Source organism: Macaca thibetana, chromosome 10 (assembly GCF_024542745.1).
Source record: "Macaca thibetana thibetana isolate TM-01 chromosome 10, ASM2454274v1, whole genome shotgun sequence".
Taxonomy (NCBI): Eukaryota; Metazoa; Chordata; class Mammalia; order Primates; family Cercopithecidae; genus Macaca; species Macaca thibetana.
The window spans coordinates 12,694,477-12,716,218 of record NC_065587.1 but is presented as its reverse complement, the minus strand read 5'-3'; the positions used below and the strand labels follow the sequence as shown (position 1 = coordinate 12,716,218).

General features: G+C 48.3%; 2 protein-coding genes across 7 annotated transcripts in view; one reads left to right on the top strand and one right to left on the bottom strand.

The window, feature by feature from the left end:
• The window catches only part of CBY1 (chibby family member 1, beta catenin antagonist), a 628,117-nt gene that overhangs the window by 135,167 nt on the left and 471,208 nt on the right, over positions 1 to 21,742 (top strand). The gene's annotated exons all lie outside the window — the stretch shown is intronic.
• PLA2G6 (phospholipase A2 group VI) overlaps positions 1 to 21,742 on the bottom strand; it is a 72,955-nt gene that overhangs the window by 38,410 nt on the left and 12,803 nt on the right. For all 4 annotated transcript variants that reach the window (XM_050806187.1, XM_050806189.1, XM_050806186.1 and 1 more), the window contains exon 2: positions 21,478 to 21,731. In XM_050806187.1, coding sequence (XP_050662144.1) covers positions 21,478 to 21,686 — 209 coding nt within the window. In that variant the 5' untranslated portion in view covers positions 21,687 to 21,731. The remainder of the gene's footprint in view (positions 1 to 21,477; positions 21,732 to 21,742) is intronic.

Below are 21,742 nucleotides of genomic sequence, written 5' to 3'. Positions count from 1 at the left end.
TTCCCGACTAGCATGCAGTGAGCCGAGATCACCCCCCTTCACTCCAGCTTAGGCAAAAGAGTGAAACTCCATCTCAAAATAAATAAATAAATAAACAAAAAACATTATTCTGCTGACTTAACATACCCTATAAGCCCTCCCTGACGCCATTGCCAAAACACATAGAAAAAAACAAAAACAAGAAAGCCCCAAAAATCCACACTTAGCACCTTGTGGGGGTCTTAAAACACGGCCCCCTAAATCATTGATATTCCTTGCACTGAGCAGTGGGAATTTGTATCTCTTTACCCTTTAATCTGGCGATGTAACTGCGTTACCAACAGAATATGGCAAAAATGATGCTGTCCCAGCTTCCAGACCAATGCCTTAAGAGACTGGAAGTTTCTATTTCTCTTTTCTTGGGGCCCAGCCATCATGCCACAAGGAGGCTGCAGCAACCCATGGTGAGGACTCTTGATCCTGGGCCCTGAGCCCTGAATGAACTCCCAGCCAACAGCCAGCACCAACTTGCCAGCTGCGAGTTGCCTTAGATGGTGCCATATAAAGTAGAGCTGAGGCTTTCCCACTGAGCTCTGCTCAAATTGTAGATTTATGGACTAAATAAATGATTACTGTTATAAGCTGTTCTGGAGTAGTTTGTTACATAGTAGTAACTGATAATGACACATATGTTGCACAATATGTATTGTATGTAACATAGCAATTGCTGATATATGTGCATACTATACCTGCTGAAAATAAAATACAAGGAGGAAATATTTAAAATAGCAGAAGAAAAAAAGTTATCTTCAAAGGGCAACCATTAGAATAACAGTTGGTTTCTCAACAATGGAAGCCAGAGATAATGGAATGACTTCCTCAGAGAGCTAAAACAAAATAAATGCTGGCCAGGCATGGTGGCTCATGCCTGTAATCCCAGCACTTTGGGAGGCCAAGGCAGGCAAATCACTTGAGCTCAGGAGTTCGAGATCAGCCTGGGCAACATGGTGAAACCCCATCTCTACTAAAACTACAAAAATTAGTCAGGCGTAGTGGTGCATGGTTGTAGCCCCAGCTACTCAGGAGGTGGAAGGAGGAGAATCGCTTGAACCTGGGAGGTGGAGATCGTGCCACTGTACTCCAGCCTGGGCCACAGAGCGAGACTCTGTCTCTAAATAAATAAACAAATAAATGCCAATGAGAATTCTGTACTTAGCACACAAAACAAAATGAAAACAAAAACAAAACCTTCAAGAACATGGTTAAAATTAAAACATTTCACTAGTCAAACAAAAAACCCAGAGACTTTGTCATTAGCAGACCTACATGAAAGGAAATACAAAAGCTTTTTCTTTCCTTTTTTTTTTTTTTGGAGACAAGGTCTCACTCCTGTTACCCAGGCTGGAATGCAGTGGTGCGATCACTGCTCACTGCACCCTCAACCTCCCATGTTTAAGTAATCCTCCCGCCTCAGCCTCCCAAGTAGCTGGGACTACAGGCGTGCACCACGGCACCCAGCTAACTTTTTGTATTTTCGGTAGAGACAGGGTTTTGCCATGTAGCCCAGGCTGGTCTGGAAATCCTGGGCTCAAGCGATCCTCCCGCCTTGGCTTCCCAAAGTGCTGGGATTACAGGCGTAAGCCATCGTGCAGGGCCAAAAGCTTTCTCTTTATGTGGAATGAACACGATCCTAGATGGATGCTCAAAGAGGCATGAAAGAATGAAGCCCCATGGCAAGTTAAATATGTGGGGAAATCTAAATAAGTATTGATGGTATAGTGTCTTGTTAGGTTTAAAATAAAAACTAAATAAAACAATAGCACACGGCATTGAAGCCTGGAAGGGAATACATAGCTAAAGGGTTCTAAGAGTACATTATTGTTCTGGAAGATACTAATGGGCCTTCAGTGGGCCAAAGACATATCTTGTAATCTCTAAGGTTCTGTCAAGATGTGCAAATGGTTTCAGACTTTGCCCCGCTTGCTGTTGTCTAAGTTTTGCTCCAGAAGAAGGTATAATCTTGATTATGCTGAAAAGTAAGCAAACTTACTCTGTGTTCTACGAGACCCTAACTCTATTTTCCGAGGCTGTCTGCTGTATAAACATCCTTTGAAGGTAGCCTGAAATAAAGGTAGTGCTATAATTTGGATGTCTGCCCCCAAAACCTCATGTTAAATTTTGATCCCAATGTTAGAGGTGGGGGGCTAATGGGAGGTGTTTGGGCCATAGGGGTAGATCCCTCATGAATGAATTAATGCCCTCCCTGTGGGGTGGGGGTGAGTGAGTTTTCTCTGTTCGTTCCTATAAGAACTGGTTGTTAAAAACAGCCTGGCACTTTCTTTTTTTCTTTGAGACAGAGTTTCGCTCTTGTCGCCCAGGCTGGAGTGCAATGGCGCCATCTTGGTTCCCTCTAACCTCCGCCTCCTGGGTTTGAGCAATTCTCCTGCCTCAGCCTCCCGAGTAGCTGGGATCACAGGCATGGACCACCACGCCCAGCTAATTTTTTTGTGTTTTTTTAGTAGAGACAGGGTTTCTCCATGTTGGTCAGGCTGGTCTCAAACTCCCGACCTCAGGTGATCCACCCGCCTTGGCCTCCAAAAGTGCTGGGATTACAGGCACAAGCCACAGTGCCCGGCCCGAGCCTTGCACTTTTTAACAACAGTTAACAACTTCTTTTCTCTTCTTCACTTCCTTTCTTGCCATGTGACGCTGGTAAGATGCTGGCACCATGTTTCTTGTAAGGCCTGAAGAGTCACGAGACAAATAAAACCTTTTTTTTTTTTGAAACGGAGTCTTGCTCTGTCACCTACGCTGGAGTGCAGTGGCACGATCTCGGCTCACTGCAAGCTCTGCCTCCTGGGTTCATGCCATTCTCCCGCCTCAGCCTCCCCAGTAGCTGGGACTGCAGGCGCCCGCCACCACGCCCGGCTAATTTTTTTTTTGTATTTTTAGTAGAGATGGGGTTTCACCATTTAGCCAGGATGGTCTTGATCTCCTGACCTCATGATCTACCCACCTTGGCCTCCCAAAGTGCTGGGGATTACAGGCGTGAGCCACCACGCCCCGCTGAGACAAACAAAACCTCTTCTATGTATAATACTCAGACTTAGGTATTCCTTTATAACAACACTAAACAGACAAAAACAGGTAGTCAATGTCTCCACTAGCAGGATGTATAGAAACATGAGAGAGACTCTTGGAGAACGATCTCCCAACAGTTACTACTAAAAAGTGTATAACTTCCAGGCTAACACAGAGAAAAAATAGAATCGTATGAAAACGCTCAATCACAAATTGCAAAAGCATTATGCTAAGTGAAAAGTCAGACTCATAAGACTACATGCTATATGATTAAAAGCAGCAGTGATGGAAAGCAGGAAGACGTCCTCCTGCAGGGAAAAAAAAAGGAAGCACATAGGTGTTTGCCCAGGGGTGGGGTGGGTGCCATGGACTACAAAGGAGCATAAAGGAAATTTGGGGAATAACAGAAATGTCTCATATCTTGATTGTGGTGGTGGTTACATGGGGGTGTTCTGTTATCAAAATCCATCAAATGAAGGTGGAGGCAAAGCAAGATGGCCAAATAGGGCCAGGCGCGGTGGCTCACGCCTATAATCCCAGCACTTTGGGAGGCCGAGGTGGGTGGATCACCTGAGGTCAGGAGTTTGAGACCAGCCTGGCCAACATGGCGAAACCCTGTCTCTACTAAAAATACAAAAATTAGTCAGGCACGTGGCTGCCGCCCCATCTGTCAAGTGAGGAGCAGCTCTCTCTGGCCGCCGCCCCGTCTGGGAACTGAGGAGTGCCTCTGCCAGGCCCCCACCCTGTCTGGGAAGTGAGGAGCACCTCTGCCTGGCTGCCATGTAGCCTTCCAAGTGTGAAGTGACAGCCTTGTATGTGATCTTTCTGCCTTCCCCAAGTTTGCATTTTCAACATTAAAGTTTACTTTTTAATTAAAAAAAAAAATTAGCCAGGCATGGTGGCGGGCACCTGTAATCCCAGCTACTCGGGAGGCTGAGGCTGGAGAATCGCTTGAACCCGGGAGGCAGAGGTCACAGCGAGCTGAGATCGTGCCATTGCATTCCAGCCTGGGTGAAAGAGCAAAACTCCGTCTCAAAAAAAAATTAAAAAAAAAAAGATATCCAAATAGAAACCTCCACCAATTGTCCTCCCTGGAGGAACACCAAGTTGAACAACTACACACACACAAAAGTACCTTCATAAAAAGCATAAATCAGCCTAGGTGCCAGCTCAGCTACAGTGCAGTAGAGCACCAAGAGGGCTCTTGGGGTCCCAGATTCTAAGTATTGGCTCTGGGAGGGCATTTCTGGACCTGCCCTGGGCCAGAGGGGAGCACATTGCCCTGAAGTGAGAGTCCCAGGCCTGGCTGCATTCACCACAAGCTGACTCAGGAGCCCGTAGGCCCTGAATGAACATTAGCGGTGGCCAGGCAGTACTTGCCACAGGGCTGGGGCAGTGGTGGCCATGGAGAGAGACTTCTCTGCTTGTGGAAAGAGGAGGGAAGAGTGGGAAGGACTTGTCTTATGGGTTGGGTGTCAGCCAGGCTGTAAGAGAATAGAGCACTAGGGAGATTACTAAGGTTTCTGACTCCAGTCCCTGTCTCCCAGATGGCATTTAAAGACCTTCCCAGGATAGGGGTCGGGGGAACTTGCTGCTTTGAAGGGAAGGACATAACCTCGCTGGCTTCACTGCCTGCTGACTGTAGAGCCTAGGGCCTTAAGCAAACATAGACAGTAGCCAGGCAGTGGTGACTGTAGGCCTTGGGTGAGACCCAGTGCTGTGCTAGCTTCAGGTCTGACCCAGCACAGTCCTAGTGATAGTGGCCACAGAGGTGCTTGTGTCACCCCTCCCCTAGCTCCAGGCACAGAGAGAGAGAGACTCCATTTTGGGGGGAGAAAGTAAGGGAAGAGAACAAGAGTCTCTGCCTGTTAATCCAGAGAATTCTTCCAGAGCTTATCTAAGACCACCCAAGTGGTACTTTTACGAGTCTGCAAGAGCCACAGTATTAGTAGGCTTGGGGTATCCCCTAATGCAGATATGGCTGCAGTGACCAAAAACTTAGGTCACAATACCCAAGTCCCTTTTATTACCTAGAAAGTCTTCCTAAGAAGAACAGGTACAAACAAGCCCAGACAGCAAAGACTACAATAAATACCTAACTTCAATGCCCAGACAGTGACGAACATCACAAGCATCAAGATCATACAGGAAAACAGGACCTCACCAAATGAACTAAATAAGGTACCAGTGGCCAATTCTGGAGAGACAGAGATATGTGACCTTTCAGACAGAGAATTCAATATAGCTGTTTTGAGGAAACTCAATGAAATTCAAGATAACACAGAGAAGAAATTCAGAATCCTATCAGATAACTGACTTAACAAAGAGATTGAAATAATTTAAAAGAATCAAGCAGAAATTCTAGAGTTGAAAAACACAGTTCACATACTGCTAAATGCTAAAGGGAGTTTTTCAATCTGAAAGAAAAGGACATTAATGAACAATAAGAAATCACCTGAAAGTACAGAACTCACTGGTAATAACCAGTACACAGAAAAATACGGAATATTATAACACTCTCGTATGTAGGCCATTCATATCTTGAGTAGAAAGACTAAAAGAGGAACCAACCAAAAATAATAACTACAACTTTTCAAGACTTAAACAGTACAATAAGTTAAAAAGTTGGGGACAAAGTTAAAATGTAGAGTTTTTATTAGTTTCATCTTTGCTTGTTTATCTGTTTATGCAATCAGTGTTAAGTTGTCATCAATTTATTTATTTATTTTTTTTGAGACGGAGTCTCACGCTGTTGCCCAGCCTGGAGTGCAGTGGCGCGATCTCGGCTCACTGCAAGCTCCGCCTCCCGGGTTCCCGCCATTCTCCTGCCTCAGCCTCCTGAGTAGCTGGGACTACAGGCGCCCGCCACCGTGCCTGGCTAATTTTTTGTATTTTTAGTAGAGACGGGGTTTCACTGTGGTCTCGATCTCCTGACCTTGTGATCCGCCCGCCTCGGCCTCCCAAAGTGCTGGGATTACAGGCTTGAGCCACCGCGCCCGGCCGTCATCAATTTAAAATATTAGGTTATAAGATACTGTTTGCAAGCCTCATGTTAACCTCAAATCAAAAAACATACAGCCAATACACAAAAAAATAAAAAGTAAGAAATGAAAACATACCACCAGAGAAAATCACTTTTACTAAAAGGAAAACAGGAAGGAAAGAAAGAAGATCACAAAACAACCAGAAAAAAATTAATAAAGTGGCAGGAATAAGTCCTTACTTGTCAATAATAACATTGAACATAAATGGACTAAACTCTCCAATCAAAAGACACAGAGTGGCAGAATGTATAGAAAAACAAGACCCAGCGATCTGTTGCCTACACGAAATACACTTCACCTATAAAGACACACATAGACTGAAAATAAAGGGATGGAGAAAAATATTCCATGCAAATGGAAACCAAACAAGAGCAGGAATAGCTATGCTTCTATCAGGCAAAACAGACTTTAAGACAAAAACTATAAAAAGAGACAAAGAAGGTCATTATATAAAAGGGTCAATTCAGCAAGATAATGTAACAATTTTAAATATATATGCACCCAACACTGGAACACCCAGATATATAAAGGAAGTATTCTTAGAGCTAAAGAGAGAGATAGACCTCAGCGGGGCACAGTGGCTCACGCCTGTAATCCCAGCACTTCAGGAGGCCGAGGCAGGTGGATCACGAGGTCAGGAGATTGAGACCACCCTGGCTAACATGGTGAAACCCCGTCTCTACTAAAAATACAAAAAATTAGCCAGGCGTGGTGGCGGGCACCTGTAGTCCCAGCTACATGGGAGGCTGAGGCAGGAGGATGGCGTGAACCCAGGAGGCGGAGCTTGCAGTGAGCCGAGATGGCGCCACTGCACTCCAGCCTGGGCGACAGAGCGAGACTCTGTCTCAAAAAAAATAAATAAATAAAGAGAGAGATAGACCTCAATACAACAATAGCTGGAGACTTCAATACTCCACTTTCAGCATTAGACAGATTATCCAGACAGAAAATCAACCAAGAAACACCAGCCTTAGTCTGCAGTATAGAGCAGATGAACCTATTAGATATTTACAGAGCATTTCATCCAACAGCTGCAGAATACACATTCTTCTCCTCAGCATATAGATCATTCTCAAGGATAGAACATATGGTAGGCCACAAAACAAGTCTTAAATTATTATTATTGTTACTATTTTTTTTTTTTGAGACAGAGTCTCGCTCTGTTGCCCAGGCTGGAGTGCAATGGCGCGATCTCGGCTCGCTGCAAGCTCTGCCTCTCGGGTTCACGCCATTTTCCTGCCTCAGCCTCTCGAATAGCTGGGACTACAGGCACCTGCCACAATGCCTGGCTCATTTTTTGTATTTTTAGTAGAAACAAGGTTTCACCACATTAGCCAGGATGGTCTTGATCTCCTGACCTCGTGGTCCACCTGCCTCGGGCTCCCAAAGTGCTGGGATTACAAGCATGAGCCACTGCGCCCGGCCAAATTATTTTTTAAATTTGAAATCATATCAAGTATCTTCTCTGATCACAATGCAATAAAACTAGAAATCAAAAACAAGGTATTCTGCAAACCATACAAACACATGGAAATTAAATAATATGCTCCTGAATGGTCAATGAAGAAATTAAGAAGGAAATTAAAAAATGTCCTGAAACAAATGATAATGGAAACACAACATACCAAAACCTATGAGATACAGTGAAAGAAGTACTAAGAGGAAAGTTTATAGCTATAAGTGCCTACATCAAATAAGTAGAAAAACTTCAAAATAATCTATGATGTCTCTTAAAGAACTAGAAAAGTAAGAGCAAACCAAACCTAAAATTAGTAGAAGAAATAATAAAGATCATAGCAGAAATAAATGAAATTGAAACAAAACAAAAATTGAAAGATCAACAAAACAAAGTTTTTTGAAAAGATAAACAAAATCAACAAACTTTTAGCTAGACTAACAAAAAGAGAAAACCCAAATAAAAAAAAACAGAAAAAAAGAGACATTACAACCAATATCACAGAAATTCAAAGGATTATTAGAGGCTACCATGAACAACTATATGCCAATAAATTGAAAACCCTAGAAGAAATGGATAAATTCCTAGGCATACACAACCTACCAAGAGTGAACAGTGAAGAAATCCAAAACCTAAATAAACCAATAACAAGTAATGAGATCAAAGCTGTAATGAAAAGTCTCTTGGGAGGCAGGGACGAGTGGATCACCTGAGGTCAGGTGTCAAGACCAGCCTGGCCAACATGGTGAAACCCTGTCTCCACTAAAAATATAAAAAACTAGCTAGGTGTGGTGGTGGTCGCCTGCAGTCCCAGCTACTTGGAAGGCTGAGACAGGAGAATCGCTTGAACCCAGGAGGCAGAGGTTGCAGTGAGCTGAGATTGCACCACTGCACTCCAGCCTGGGCGACAGAGCAAGACTCCATCTCAAAAATAAATACATAAATAGGAAGGCTAGTGTGATACAGGATATTCTGTCATGGCCAGAAGTGGAAGTTCATCCCATAAATTTGATAGGCAGCCTCCCCTCCCCTCCCCTCCCCTCCCTCTTCCCCTCCCCTTCCCCTCCCCTCCCTTTCCCTTCCCCTCCCCTCCCTTTCCCTTCCCCTTCTCTTCCTTTCCCCTCCCCTCCCCTCTCCTGTCCTCTCTCTTCTCCTTTCCTTTCCTGTTTTTGGAGTTTTGCTCATGTTGCCCAGGCTGGAGTGCAGTGGCACAATCTTGGCTCACTGCAACCTCTACCTCCAGGTTCAAGCGATTCTCCTACCTCAGCCTCCCAAGTAGCTGGGATTACAGGCGCCCACCACCACACCCAGCTAATTTTTGGTATTTTTAGTAGAGACAGGGTTTCACCATGTTGGCCAGGCTGGTCTCGAATTCCTTACCTCAGGTGATCCACCTGCCTTGGCCTCCCAAAGTGCTGGGATTATAGGCATGAGCCACCACGCCCAGTTGGGTCAAGATATTTTCTAAATTGCACTGTGATTTCTTTTCTTTTTTAAACCATAGATAATTTACATGTATCTTGCTTAAAATTCAAACATATGGGCTTATTTATAGTTACATTTTTTGCTATTGATTTCTAGCTTAATTGCACTATAGTTGGAGAACATAGTCTAAATCTTTTCAGGTATCTGAAATTTGTATTTGCTTTATGTCTTGCATAGGTCAGTGTCTATAATTTTTATATAGGTGTGCTTGAAAAGAATGTGTATTCTGTTAGTTGGTAGAACAACTGTTTTATATATGTTCTGTGGTCTGAATGCTTGTGTCTTCCTAAAATTCTTTTTTTTTTTTTTTTTTTTTTTTTTTTGAGACGGAGTCTCGCTGTGTCTCCCAGGCTGGAGTGCAGTGGCATGATCTCGGCTCACTGCAAGCTCCGCCTCCTGGGTTCACGCCATTCTCCCGCCTCAGCCTCCCAAGTAGCTGAGACTACAGGCGCCCGCCACCACGCCCGGCTAGTTTTTTGTATTTTTAGTAGAGACGGGGTTTCACCATGTTAGCCAGGATAGTCTCGATCTCCTGACCTCGTGATCCACCTGCCTCGGCCTCCCAAAGTGCTGGGATTACAGGCTTGAGCCACCGCGCCCGGCCCCTAAAATTCTTATGTTAAAATTTAATTCTCAGTGTGACAGGATTAAGAAATGAGGCCATTAGGAGGTGATTCGATCATCAGGCTTCTGCCCTCATGAATGGGATTGGTGACATTTAAAAAGAGGCTTGCAGGGCACGGTGGCTCACACCTGTAATCCCAGCACTTTGGGAGGCCAAGGCAGGCGGATCACGAGGTCAGGAGTTCGAGACCAGCCTGGGCAACATGGTGAAACCCCATCTCTACTAAAAATACAAAAAATTAGCCGGGCATGGTGGCGGGCGCCTGTAATCCCAGCTACTCAGGGATTCAAAAAATAAACGAAGCCAGAAGTTGGTTCTTTGGAAAGATTTTTTAAATTGGCAAATCCCTAGCAAAACCAAACAAGAAATAGAAAAAAACACAAAGTACCAACCCTTCAGATCCTCCATATATTAAAAAGAAAATAAGATCTGCAGATAAATTTGATAACTTAGATAAAATGGAAAAATCCCTTGAAAACACAACATACCTAAACCGACAGGAGAAGAAAATCTCATAGTCCTATATTTGTTAAAGAAATTGAATCCATGTTTTAAAAGGTTCCTACAAATAAACTCCAGGCTCACATGGTTTTACCCATGAATTCTTCCAAACATTTAACAAAGAAAGAATACAGGCTGGACATGTGGCTCATGCCTGTAATCCCAGCACTTTGGGAGGCTGAGGTGGGAGGACTGTTTGAGCCCAGGAGTTCAAGACCAGCCTGGGTAACTTGGTGAGATTCTGTCTCTACAAAAAATTTTTAAAATTAGCCTGGCATGGAGGTGCGTGCCTGTAGTCCCGGCTACTTGAGAGGCTAAGGCTGGAGGATCACTTGAGCCTGGGAAGTTGAGGTTGCAGTGAGCCGTGATCATGCCACTGAAGTCTGGCCTAGATGAGAAAGGGAGACAAGAAAGAAAAAAAGAAGAAAGAAAGAAAGAGAGAGCGAAAGAAAGAGAGAGAGAGAAAAAAAGAGAAAGAAGAGAGAAAGAAAGATCTTCAACAATTTTCAGAAAATAGGAGAAAGGAATGTTTCTCAAAGCTTTAAGATAGTGAAGGACTTCCTTAAACAAGACACAAAAAGCACACCGTAAAGAAGATGAACAAATCTGACTGCTTTAAAACTAACAACTCATGTTTATCAATAGATACCATTAAAAGAATAAAAAGGCAAAACACTGTGCGTACAGCTGAACGTGTATCACCGACAAAGGGTGTATATTTAGACTACACGTGTACCAAAAAAAATCCTAAAACTCTATAAGAAAAAGATAAACAACTTTATTTTTTAAATAGTCAAGAGAATTCAGCTGATACTTCACTGAAGAGGATATCCAAATGGTTATTCAATGTATCAAAAAGTACTCAACTTCATTTGCAATCAGGGAAATGCAAAATAAAACCACAATAACATACTACCAGACACCAGACAGAATGACTAAAATTTAAAAACCTAACAGTACCAAGTAACAGAAGATATGAAGTAACAGAAAGTGTCATTCACTGCTGCTTGGAAAACAGATGGGCGGTATTATTTACTAATGTTGAAGACAAGTTACGGCCAAAAATGCAGCCGGTTCACTCTTAGGTATATGTCTACCAGAAATGTATGCACCAGAAAAACTAGAAATAACCCAAATTTTCATCAGTAGTAGAATGAGTAACTAAAACTGTGATACAGTAGACAACGGAATTCTACTGCAATGAAAATGACAACTGCACACAAAACATATCAATCTCACCAACAAAATGCTGAACAAAGAAGCCAGATACAAAAACCTTTATCTTGGCCGGGCGCGGTGGCTCATACCTGTAATCCCAGCACTTTGGGAGGCCGAGGCAGGCAGATCACGAGGTCAGGAGATCGAGACCATCCTGGCTAACGTGTTGAAACCCCGTCTCTACTAAAATACAAAAAATTAGCCAGGGGTGGTGGCCGGCGCCTGTAGTCCCAGCTACTCAGGAGGCTGAGGCAGGAGAATGGCGTGAACCCGGGAGGTAGAGCTTGCAGTGAGCGGAGATTGTGCCACCATACTCCAACCTGGGCAACAGAGCAAGACTCTGCCTCAAAAAAAAATAAAAAAGCCTTTATCATAAAAGGCAAGATATTAGTTACCCTTCTTTGGGAAGAGGGGACAAAAGGAGGGCTTCCAGGGTGCTGTAATGTCCTATCTCTTGATTCAAGTGGTGGTTACACAGATGTTTGTGATAAATCACTGAGCTGTATATCATTTTCTCTATATGTGTCATATTTTGCTATTTTTGCAAAGTTTAAAGAGAGAAAATAGGTGGAGAGAAATGAAGACACTTGAATATAAGCAGTGCCTAGAGGAAAAAGTAGAGTCAAGAAAGAATTTTTTTTCAAACAAAAAAATAACCCATTGTATAGTGATGGAAAATAACTTAGGTCAGGCCATTATAACAGAAAACTATAGACTGAGAGGCTTAAACAACCTTTATTTCTCACAGTTCTAGAGGCTAGGAAGCCTACGATCAAGGTGCTGGCTGATTGAGTTCCTGGTGAGGGTTCTTCCTGGTTTGCAGACGGCTACCTTCCTGTTGTGCCCTCACATGGCAGAGACATATCATCTCTTTGATGCCTCTTCTTATAAGGGCACTAATCCCATTCATGAGGGCTCCACCCTCATGACCTAATCACCCCATAGTGCCCTACCTCCTAACACCATCACACGAGGAATTGGGGCTTCAACATATGATTTTGGGGGATACGTTCAATCCATAGCAGAAAATATATAGTAGAAAAGGGGAAAGTGTTATGTAGGAAAGAGGGGAAATAATTGTTCAAATGGTGTCAAGAAGTAAATGACAGGGGATGATGGCCTTGAATAGGGGGACCAGCCTCAGCTAGACACATTGGTGCTGACAACAGGGAATGTGGAGTAAGCAGGGACAGAGGTGTGTGCATGGGGTGGAGCGAATTCTCCTCTGGCTGTTTCTGTTTTCTTAGCGAGTCTATTTTCTCAGCGAGACAGCAGCAGGGCTATCGGCTGAGAGTAAGCGTGGAGGGGAAGGGGCTGCAGGCTGAGGGGAGGGAGGGAGGCATGCCTTCTGGGAGACTGGGAGAGGGGTGAACACAGAAATGTAGAAAGATGTCAAACCACATCATAGGCTCACTGTGGCTCACGTTGTGATTTCAAAGTGAGAGCAAATAGGGCCGGGCAGGGTGGCTCACGCCTGTAATCCCAGCACTTTGGGAGGCCGAGGTGGGCACATCACCTGAGGTCAGGAGTTCAAGAACAGCCTGGCCAACATGGCGAAACCCTGCCTCTACTACAAAAAAATACAAAAATTAGCTGAGCATAGTGGCGGGCACCTGTAATACCAGCTACTCAGGAGGCTGAGACAGGGAGAATTGCTTGAACCCAGGAGGCGGAGGTTGCAGAGATCACGCCACTGCACTCCAGCCTGGACAACAGAGCAAGATTCCATGTCGGAAAAAAAACAAAAAAAGAAACTGAGAGCAGTCAGCAGAAAGCCATGGTGGAGAACTGGAATCAAGCAGTTCTGGGGTTGATGATGCCAGGACAAAGAGAGAGAGAAGCAAGGAGGCAGGAAGTGTAGGCGAAGGAGTGACAGTGACAGGTCATGGAGTCCACGCTGGGTACAAAGCGAGGCACATGAACGGGATGGGGCTGGGAAAAGCAGCCAAGAGCAATTCACTGTCAATGGGGAGAAGCACTGTGCGCGTGGAGAACTAGAGGGAACGAGCTGGAAAGATGGAATGCAGAGACTGGAAAGTGGGGTGGTTGAAAGTTGTATTTATGGCCGGGCGCGGTGGCTCACGCCTGTAATCCCAGCACTTTGGGAGGCCGAGGCGGGCGGATCACAAGGTCAGGAGATCGAGACCACGGTGAAACCCCGTCTCTACTAAAAATACAAAAAATTAGCCGGGCGCGGTGGCGGGCGCCTGTAGTCCCAGCTACTCAGGAGGCTGAGGCAGGAGAATGGCGGGAACCCGGGAGGCGGAGCTTGCAGTGAGCCGAGATCGCGCCACTGCACTCCAGCCTGGGCGACAGAGCGAGACTCCATCTCAAAAAAAAAAAAAAAAAAAAAAAAAAAAGAAAGTTGTATTTATGGGAGAGCTGCTGTCACTGGCAATGATAAAGGCCAGCGCATGGTCATGCGAACGTGGAGGGGTCAGGAACCAGAGGCAACGCTGAGTCGGGGGCTCACATCTTTGAAGATGTTGGGGAGCACCCCAGGCTCATAGATTCTTATCACCAGGGGTGACAGTAAGCAGTATTGCAGGTGACAGAAGATTCAAGGCTGGGAGCAAGGAGGACCCTACCCCACCTCCAGGCCCACTGGGAGAGGGACGGGGAGAGAAAACTCTCAGGGGGCTGTGGGGGAAGCGGGGTCCTTCGAGGAGAGCCAGGTGTGGGTCACAGTGAGGAGGTAAAGGGGGGATTCAGGAAGAAGGCGGGGTCCTTCGAGGAGAGCCAGGTGTGGGTTATAGTGAGGAGGTAAAGGGGGGATTCAGGAAGAAAGTGGGGTCCTTCGAGGAAAGCCAGGTGTGGGTTACAGTGAGGAGGTAAAGGGGGGATTCAGGAAGAAGGCTGAGGCTCTGGAGGACGCAGGGGGGTGTGTCTCTTCCCTCCCTTCCAGAACCCCAGACTGAAGCCACCTGGCCTCCACTCTGAGAAGCCTCTGCTCTGCCTCTGCTTGGGTGGGAGGGGTCTGCGAACCTCTTGAAAGTGGCTGTGTGAGCCTGTTCTCATTTCCCGGGGGCCTCAGGGGGTCCTGGACCAAAAAAATGCCAAGGACCCTCACACTAGAGCGGTACCTGAGTCCCCAGTTTCAAAGCCCAGCACAGGCCCTTCCTGCCCACAGGCTCCCCACAGGGCCGCTCCTCTGTCCTCTGGGCCTTTCCTGGTGCCTTGTCTCTGCAGGGCCTTTCCCTCCAGCTGGTGGAGTCTTCTGGACCCCTTAAGGTCCATCGCTACCCCAGCCACCCTAGGGGAGCCTGTCCCACTCCCTCTGGTCAACACACTTGGCCTGCAGCAACCACGGATACATCTAGCCACTCGGCAGATATTTACCATGCACCCACAGAGAGCCCGGCACAACACCGGGCATCAGGAACGCAGAGGAGACTTGGCCCCAGGCTCTGTCCCTCAGGAGCCCTGCAGTCTGGAGGGGAAAGAGATGTGGAAACAGACCCACGGCAACCTCAGGCAAGAGGGGCTGTGTCTTGGCCACATGGGCGGTGCTGAGGCTCTGAGTGGGAACGGGACAGACCCACAGAACAGGGAGCTGTGTGTCCAGCCAAGGAGTCGGGGAGGAGCATTTGTAGCAGAAGGAGAAGCGAGGGCAAAGAAGCTGTGTCAGGGACAAGGCTGTGTAGGGAACACAAGGTCCCACTCTAACATTATCTCACTGAAGGATGGGGACAGAGCCTCCTTTTCTGGCAGAGACCTGCCGCTTTCCACTCTGCTTGGTGAGGATGGGATGTGGGCAGATTGAATGGATGGAGGAGCTGGCCCCAGAGTACGTGGCCGAGACACAGGGCACTCCACTCATCTGAGGTTCCTGATAAGCAGTTTTATGGCGAAGTCCCAGTCCAGAGAGCCTCAAAAGCCAGCTCCTGGTAGGGAAGCACAGATCACACGCTTCTGTCATCCTTCCCAGGATGCCTGGGAGGTACAGCCCTGTTTCTGCTGAGATACCAGTGAGAGGCTAGCCAATTTCATCAAATGTCATCTGTTACAAGTCAATGCCAGCCGTAAATGATTAATTTGTACCAGGAACAGAAGTATCTATGCTATCATAATGTACACAGGCATATTACAAGTGACCCTTGGGGGCTCACACGGGGAGAGCTAGGGCCCCCGCACCATAGGTCAGGCAGGAAGGGCCAGGATCAGCCCAGAGCGGTGGAGCTCCACTCAGCTCGTCACACTACAAAGCGGCCCTGACGTAAGAAAGATAAACGAGTGGGTTCTGGAGACAGGTGACAGGGTCTGAATAATCACTACACTGACCAGCTATGGAACCTTAAGCAAGTTCCTTAAATTCTGCGAGCCTCTGTTTCCTCATCTGTAATAGGAGGTCAGTAAAGACCCCACCTCATGGGACTGTCGTGAGGGTAACATGAGTTACTGCTTAGACTAGTGCCAAGCCCAGGCGTGCAGGACCCGCTGGGAAACTGCAGATGCTACTGTCACCGTCTGTAGCAGCAGGGTCCAGTCTCTCCACCCAGTAGCAGTGCTGTGGGACTCTGGCCTTAGGTTATACAACCCAAGAATTCGGAAGCTCCTAATTCCATCCCCCAGGTTCATCCAGAAGCTCAGCCTGGCAGCTCACTGCAACAGCAGCAGCAAAAGAACAACAGAAATTCCTCCACCTGGAGCGGAAGGCCAGCGGCCCACGCTCACTCTAACATGCGTCAAGTACTCAGGACAGTCCAAAGGCCTCCAGGGCAACATAGGAGGATGATCGTTTAGAAGGCAGAACCTCAGCCCCGAGCCAGAGGAAGTCCAGTGCGCCAGGCCTGCTCTCCACAAACTGCAGGGTGCTGAGAGGAGCTGGGAGAACACTGTAATGACCACCCCTGGCCCTGGAGAACCCCAGTCCTGGAGAACCCCAGCCCTGGAGAACCCCAGGGCTCCGGCAGTGCCCTGACCCTCCTCCACGGCCTCGACCCCACCCCACCTCGTCGCAGCCCTCACTCCAGGTCACACCCTAGGTCTTGGCATTACCACTTCTGGGACCCTTGGTAACCTCAACCCCTGCATCCCAGTCCCCATCCTCCACCTCCCACTTCCCAGCTCGCTCCTTCAACTGCCCTGAATGCAACAGTCCTCCACCCTCCACCCAGGTGGCACAGAGGGCCTGGCACACAGCAGCCCTCAATTAATACTGTAAAGCTGAATTAATATATCACATTCATTTATTCCACAAACCTGATCTATGCCAGGCACCTGCTGGGGGCCGGGCACACTGTCATGAACCCAACAGACATAGTCCCTCCTCTCACAAGGTCTGTGGCCTACCAGGAAGGCAGGCTCCCCAGTGCAGGGATGGGTGCCATGGGATGCCCAGCAGAAACTCCTAATCCAGCCTGCAAGTCAGGGGAGGGCAAGAAGAAAGGAGGCAGACAAAGAAAGGGGAGTATTCCAGGCCACAGTAAGAGCCTGGGCAAAGGCCAGGAGCACAAGGTGGCATGAGCTGAGAACACAGAGGCAGACACTTGATCACACAGGGCCCTCTTAAGCCATTAAGTACCTGACGTGTTAAGAAAACAGGAAGCCAGGCCGGGCGCGGTGGCTCAAGCCTGTAATCCCAGCACTTTGGGAGGCCGAGACGGGCGGATCACAAGGTCAGGAGATCAAGACCATCCTGGCTAACACGGTGAAACCCCGTCTCTACTAAAAATACAAAAAAAATTAGCCGGGCATGGTAGCAGGCGCCTGTAGTCCCAGCTACTCGGGAGGCTGAGGCAGGAGAATGGCGTGAACCCAGGAGGCAGAGCTTGTAGTGAGCTGAGATCGCGCCACTGCACTCCAGCCTGGGTGACAGAGCAAGACTCCGTCTCAAAAAAAAAAAGAAAAGAAAACAGGAAGCTGGCTGGGCGCGGTGACTCACGCCTCTAATCCTAGCACTTTGGGAGGCCGAGGCGGGCGGATCACGAGATCAGGAGATCGAGACTATCCTGGCTAACACGGTGAAACCCCGTCTCTACTAAAAATACAAAAAAAATTAGCCGGGCATGGTGGCGGGCGCCTGTGGTCCCAGCTACTCGGGAGGCTAAGGCATGAGAATGGCATGAACCCAGGAGGCAGAGTTTGCAGTGAGCTGAGATCATGCCACTACACTCCAGCCTAGGTGACAGAGTGAGACTCCGTCTCAAAAAAAATAAATAAATCAAAATAAAAGAAAACAGGAAGCCCTTGAGGAGTTAAGCAGGGGACTGACCAATCAGATTTGCCCTCTGGAAAGAGCGCTGTGACAGCAGCTTGGAAGAGGATTAGAGGAGTACAGGCCACAGCCAGAGCAGCAGAAGACATGTGCACAACGATTGCGGCCTAGAGAAGTGAGCCAGCAGCAAGACCGAGGGGGAAAGAACCTCTGGTTTTCCACTGGCATGTGGCTGTCTGCAACACAGGCAACACTTCCCAGTCTCCCTTGCAGTTAGCTGTGGCCATGTGACCGGGTTCTGGCCAATGGGATGTAGGTGGAAGGCAAGCGTGCAACTTCTATGAAGTGTCCTTGAGGAGGGGGAGACTGACCTTCTGCACCTTGCCCTTCCACCCTCCCTCTGGCTGGAAAGGTGGATGTGATGGCTGGATCTGGCACAGCCAGCTGGGATGATGCTATCTGCTGAAATGGAAAGGCTCGGGTGGGAGCAGGTTAGAGAGGAGAAGATAAAAAAGACTCCAGAGCTATGACTGTGAAAATCAATAAATCAATAAAATTTAGAAATAAGACAAACAAGGCCGGGCGCGGTGACTCATGCCTATATCCCAGCACTTTGGGAGGCCGAGGCGGGCAGATCACAAGGTCAGGAGTTCAAGACCAACCTGGCCAACATGGTGAAACCCCATCTCTACTAAAAATGTAAAAATTAGCCAGGGGTGCTGGCGGGCTAATCCCAGCTACTGGGGAGACTGAGGCAGGAAAATCGCTTGAACCCAGGAGGCAGCGGTTGCAGTGAGCCAAGACCATGCCACTGCACTCCAGCCTGGGCAACAGAGCAAGACTCCGTCTCAAATAAATTCATATATACGCGGCCGGGCGCGGTGGCTCAAGCCTGTAATCCCAGCACTTTGGGAGGCCGAGACGGGTGGATCACGAGGTCAGGAGATCGAGACCATCCTGGCTAACGCAGTGAAACCCTGTCTCTACTAAAAATACAAAAAACTAGCCGGGCGAGGTGGCGGGCGCCTGTAGTCCCAGCTACTCGGGAGGCTGAGGCAGGAGAATGGCGTAAACCCGGGAGGCGGAGCTTGCAGTGAGCTGAGATCCGGCCATTGCACTCCAGCCTGGGCGACAGAGCGAGACTCCGTCTCAAAAAAAAAAAAAAAAAATAGGCCGGGCGCGGTGGCTCAAGCCTGTAATCCCAGCACTTTGGGAGGCCGAGACGGGCGGATCACAAGGTCAGGAGATCGAGACCAGCCTGGCTAATACGGTGAAACCCCGTCTCTACTAAAAAAAATACAAAAAACTAGCCGGGTGAGGTGGCGGGCGCCTGTAGTCCCAGCTACTCGGGAGGCTGAGGCAGGAGAATGGCGTAGACCCGGGAGGCGGAGCTTGCAGTGAGCTGAGATGCGGCCACTGCACTCCAGCCTGGGCGACAGAGCGAGACTGTCTCAAAAAAAATAAATAAATAAATAAATAAATAAATAAATTCATATATACATACATACATGGAAACAACACAGCAGCACAGACAGAGAAACGGATTGGGAAACAGAAGACATCGATTCTATTTCTTCACTGCTTCCTGTATAATCTAGGACAAATCACTTGTCATCCCAAGCCTGTTTTCTCACATATAAAATGGGATACTGCCTTCCTTGCCCACCTCCATGGGTTAGCAGAGAATGTGCTAACCCAACATACTTAAAAACATCCTGTAAAATTGTAATCCCAGCACTTTGGGAGTCCGAGGCGGGCGGATCACAAGGTCAGGAGATCCAGACCATCCTGGCTAACACGGTGAAACCCCATCTCTACTAAAAATACAAAATATTAGCCGGGCGTGGTGTCGGGCACCTGTAGTCCCAGCTACTCGGGAGGCTGAGGCAGGAGAATGGCATGAACCCAGGAGGCAGAGCTTGCAGTGAGCCGAGATTGCGCCACTGCACTCCAGCCTGGGCGACAGAGCCAGACTCCGTCTCAAAAAAAAAAAAAAAAAAAAAATCCTGTAAACTATAAAGTACCACCAAATAGCTTAGGTGTAGCTAAGAAGCTGCTGGCAAAGGACTGAATCCCACTGGGATGGAGGTCTGCCCACACTGGGGCTTAAGCTGGCTGAGACAAATCTGGAATCCTGTCAGTTTTACAACTGACAGAACTTGGTGATTCTTGGTGTGTGGAGATTGGTGGTATCCCCAGGCCCATGTATCTCAAAAGTGGGGCTGTGCAGCTCTCCAAGGAATGGACCCGCGCCCTGGTCAGCTGTGCCTGCAGTGGGGCTCTGGAGTTGCAAGTGCAAGTCTGCCCCGTCCAGGGTCAGTCCTGATTGAGTCTGGCTGGAGGGTGGTCCACTCAGCCCCATTTGCACTCAGAATCTGGAATGGCCCCGCTGTGTTAAAACTGGTGCCTGGACTGGCCACTGAGCTGCATTTAGCCCAAGCAACTGCTGTGGGTGCCTCTGTCTCAGGTTCCTTGTGGAGTCAGGCTCTGAATTCTCACCTGATTGGATGGGGCCCTGATACCTGCCTTGCTCTTCTGTTGGTGGCAGCCCCTGGCCCCCAGCCTGAGACTTTCAGAGACCCCTCCTGCCATGCCGCTTCAGTCAGAATGAGTCCCCAGCTGCTTCCTTCAGTCTCACTCTCAACAAAGCCCTGCATGCACCCAGGATCCGGCCAGAGCCAACTGCCTGCAGGCTCACACCTCCACACCTCTGTATGGCTGGAACGACCTTATCCATTCTGTTCTGCCACAGAGGCTCCTCCTCACTCTTCCAGATGCAGAGTAGCTCTCAATCCCCTCCTTGTGATCCACACCGTTTCCTAGGCTCTCCCTCTGTCAGAGCACCCCTCAAGGGGTGCTATGATGCCTGTTTGCACTGGGCCTCCCCCACCAGACTGTACATTCCTTAAAGATACAGGGCATGTTTGTCATCTCACAGGGCCAGCCAGGACTGGCCTGGAGCCCAGGACTCTGGAGACACTGGAGGTGTTTGGTGCATGCTGAATGGATGGCTGACAGGACAGCCAGATGGATGGGTGAGCGGAAACAGGGATATCTATCTGAGCCCAACTAGATGCCAGTCTGCCAAGCGCTACTGGGGCCTGCATTTGGAATCTTGGCTGCTTCTCCCCTTTTCCCAACCAGCTCTGCCATCAGCCCGGTTCCCTCGGCCCTGTCCTGGCTTTCGAGCCTTCCCTTCGGGCCCGGGGGAGTCCCAGCATGCCCCAAGAGGCGACAGCTCTGTTCGGCCCTCTTGAGCAAACCTTGGGCAGCCCCTATGAGAATGGCCATGCCCTTAAAGAGCCAGGGCTAGGCAGGGTGTGATGGCTCACACCTGTAATCCCAGCACTTTGGGAGGCCACGGTGGGCAGATCACCTGAGGTCAGGAGTTCGAGACCAGCCTGGCCAACGTGATGAAACCCCATCTCCACTAAAAATACAAAAATCAGCTGGACGTGGTGGTGAGTGCCTATAATCCCAGCTACTCAGGAGGCTGAGGCAAGAGAATCGCTTGAACCTGGGAGGCAGAAGTTGCAGTGAGCCGAGATCCTACCACTACACTCCAGCCTGGGCAACAGAGCAAGACTATCTCAAAAAACAAAAAACAAAAATAAAGAGCCAGGGCTAAAGGTTCTCCCCATGGGCCTTATCTGACGTGGCCCCTATCAGTCTCCCTGTCCTTCCTTCTTCCCTTTGTCCATATAGGTCGAGCCTCCAGGCTTCCAACCCAGCCTCATGCTGCTGGACACTGACGGGCCAGAAGTGTGGAGTCTTCCCTCTGGTCTAAGAGTACAGTCTCCCCTCTCTCCCACCCCTCTCCAGACCCCTCAGATAGAGACCCAAAGAAGCTGCTTCTTGGCCAACAAGACCTCCAATCTGAGATGTGGGGGAGTCAAAAGAGAGAAGTACGTTCCCGCTGAGCATCACCCACCGGAATCCACTCTGTGGGCTCCTGGGGTTGACCAGGACGCAGTCCCAGGTGCGGTTAGGAGTGTTCTGGAACAGAATCAGCTGCCCTTCCTCCCGAACTCGGTCACTCGAGGTGTAGTCGGCCACAGCCACCTCCTTCACCCGGAATGGGTTAGAGAACAAGTTGGTGACGCCACTGAGGGTATTGACCAGGCGGCCGAAGAACTGCATCTTCTGCGGAGCAGGTGGGGAGGCCCCACCGCCTTCCCCCTCAGTCTGGAAGAAAA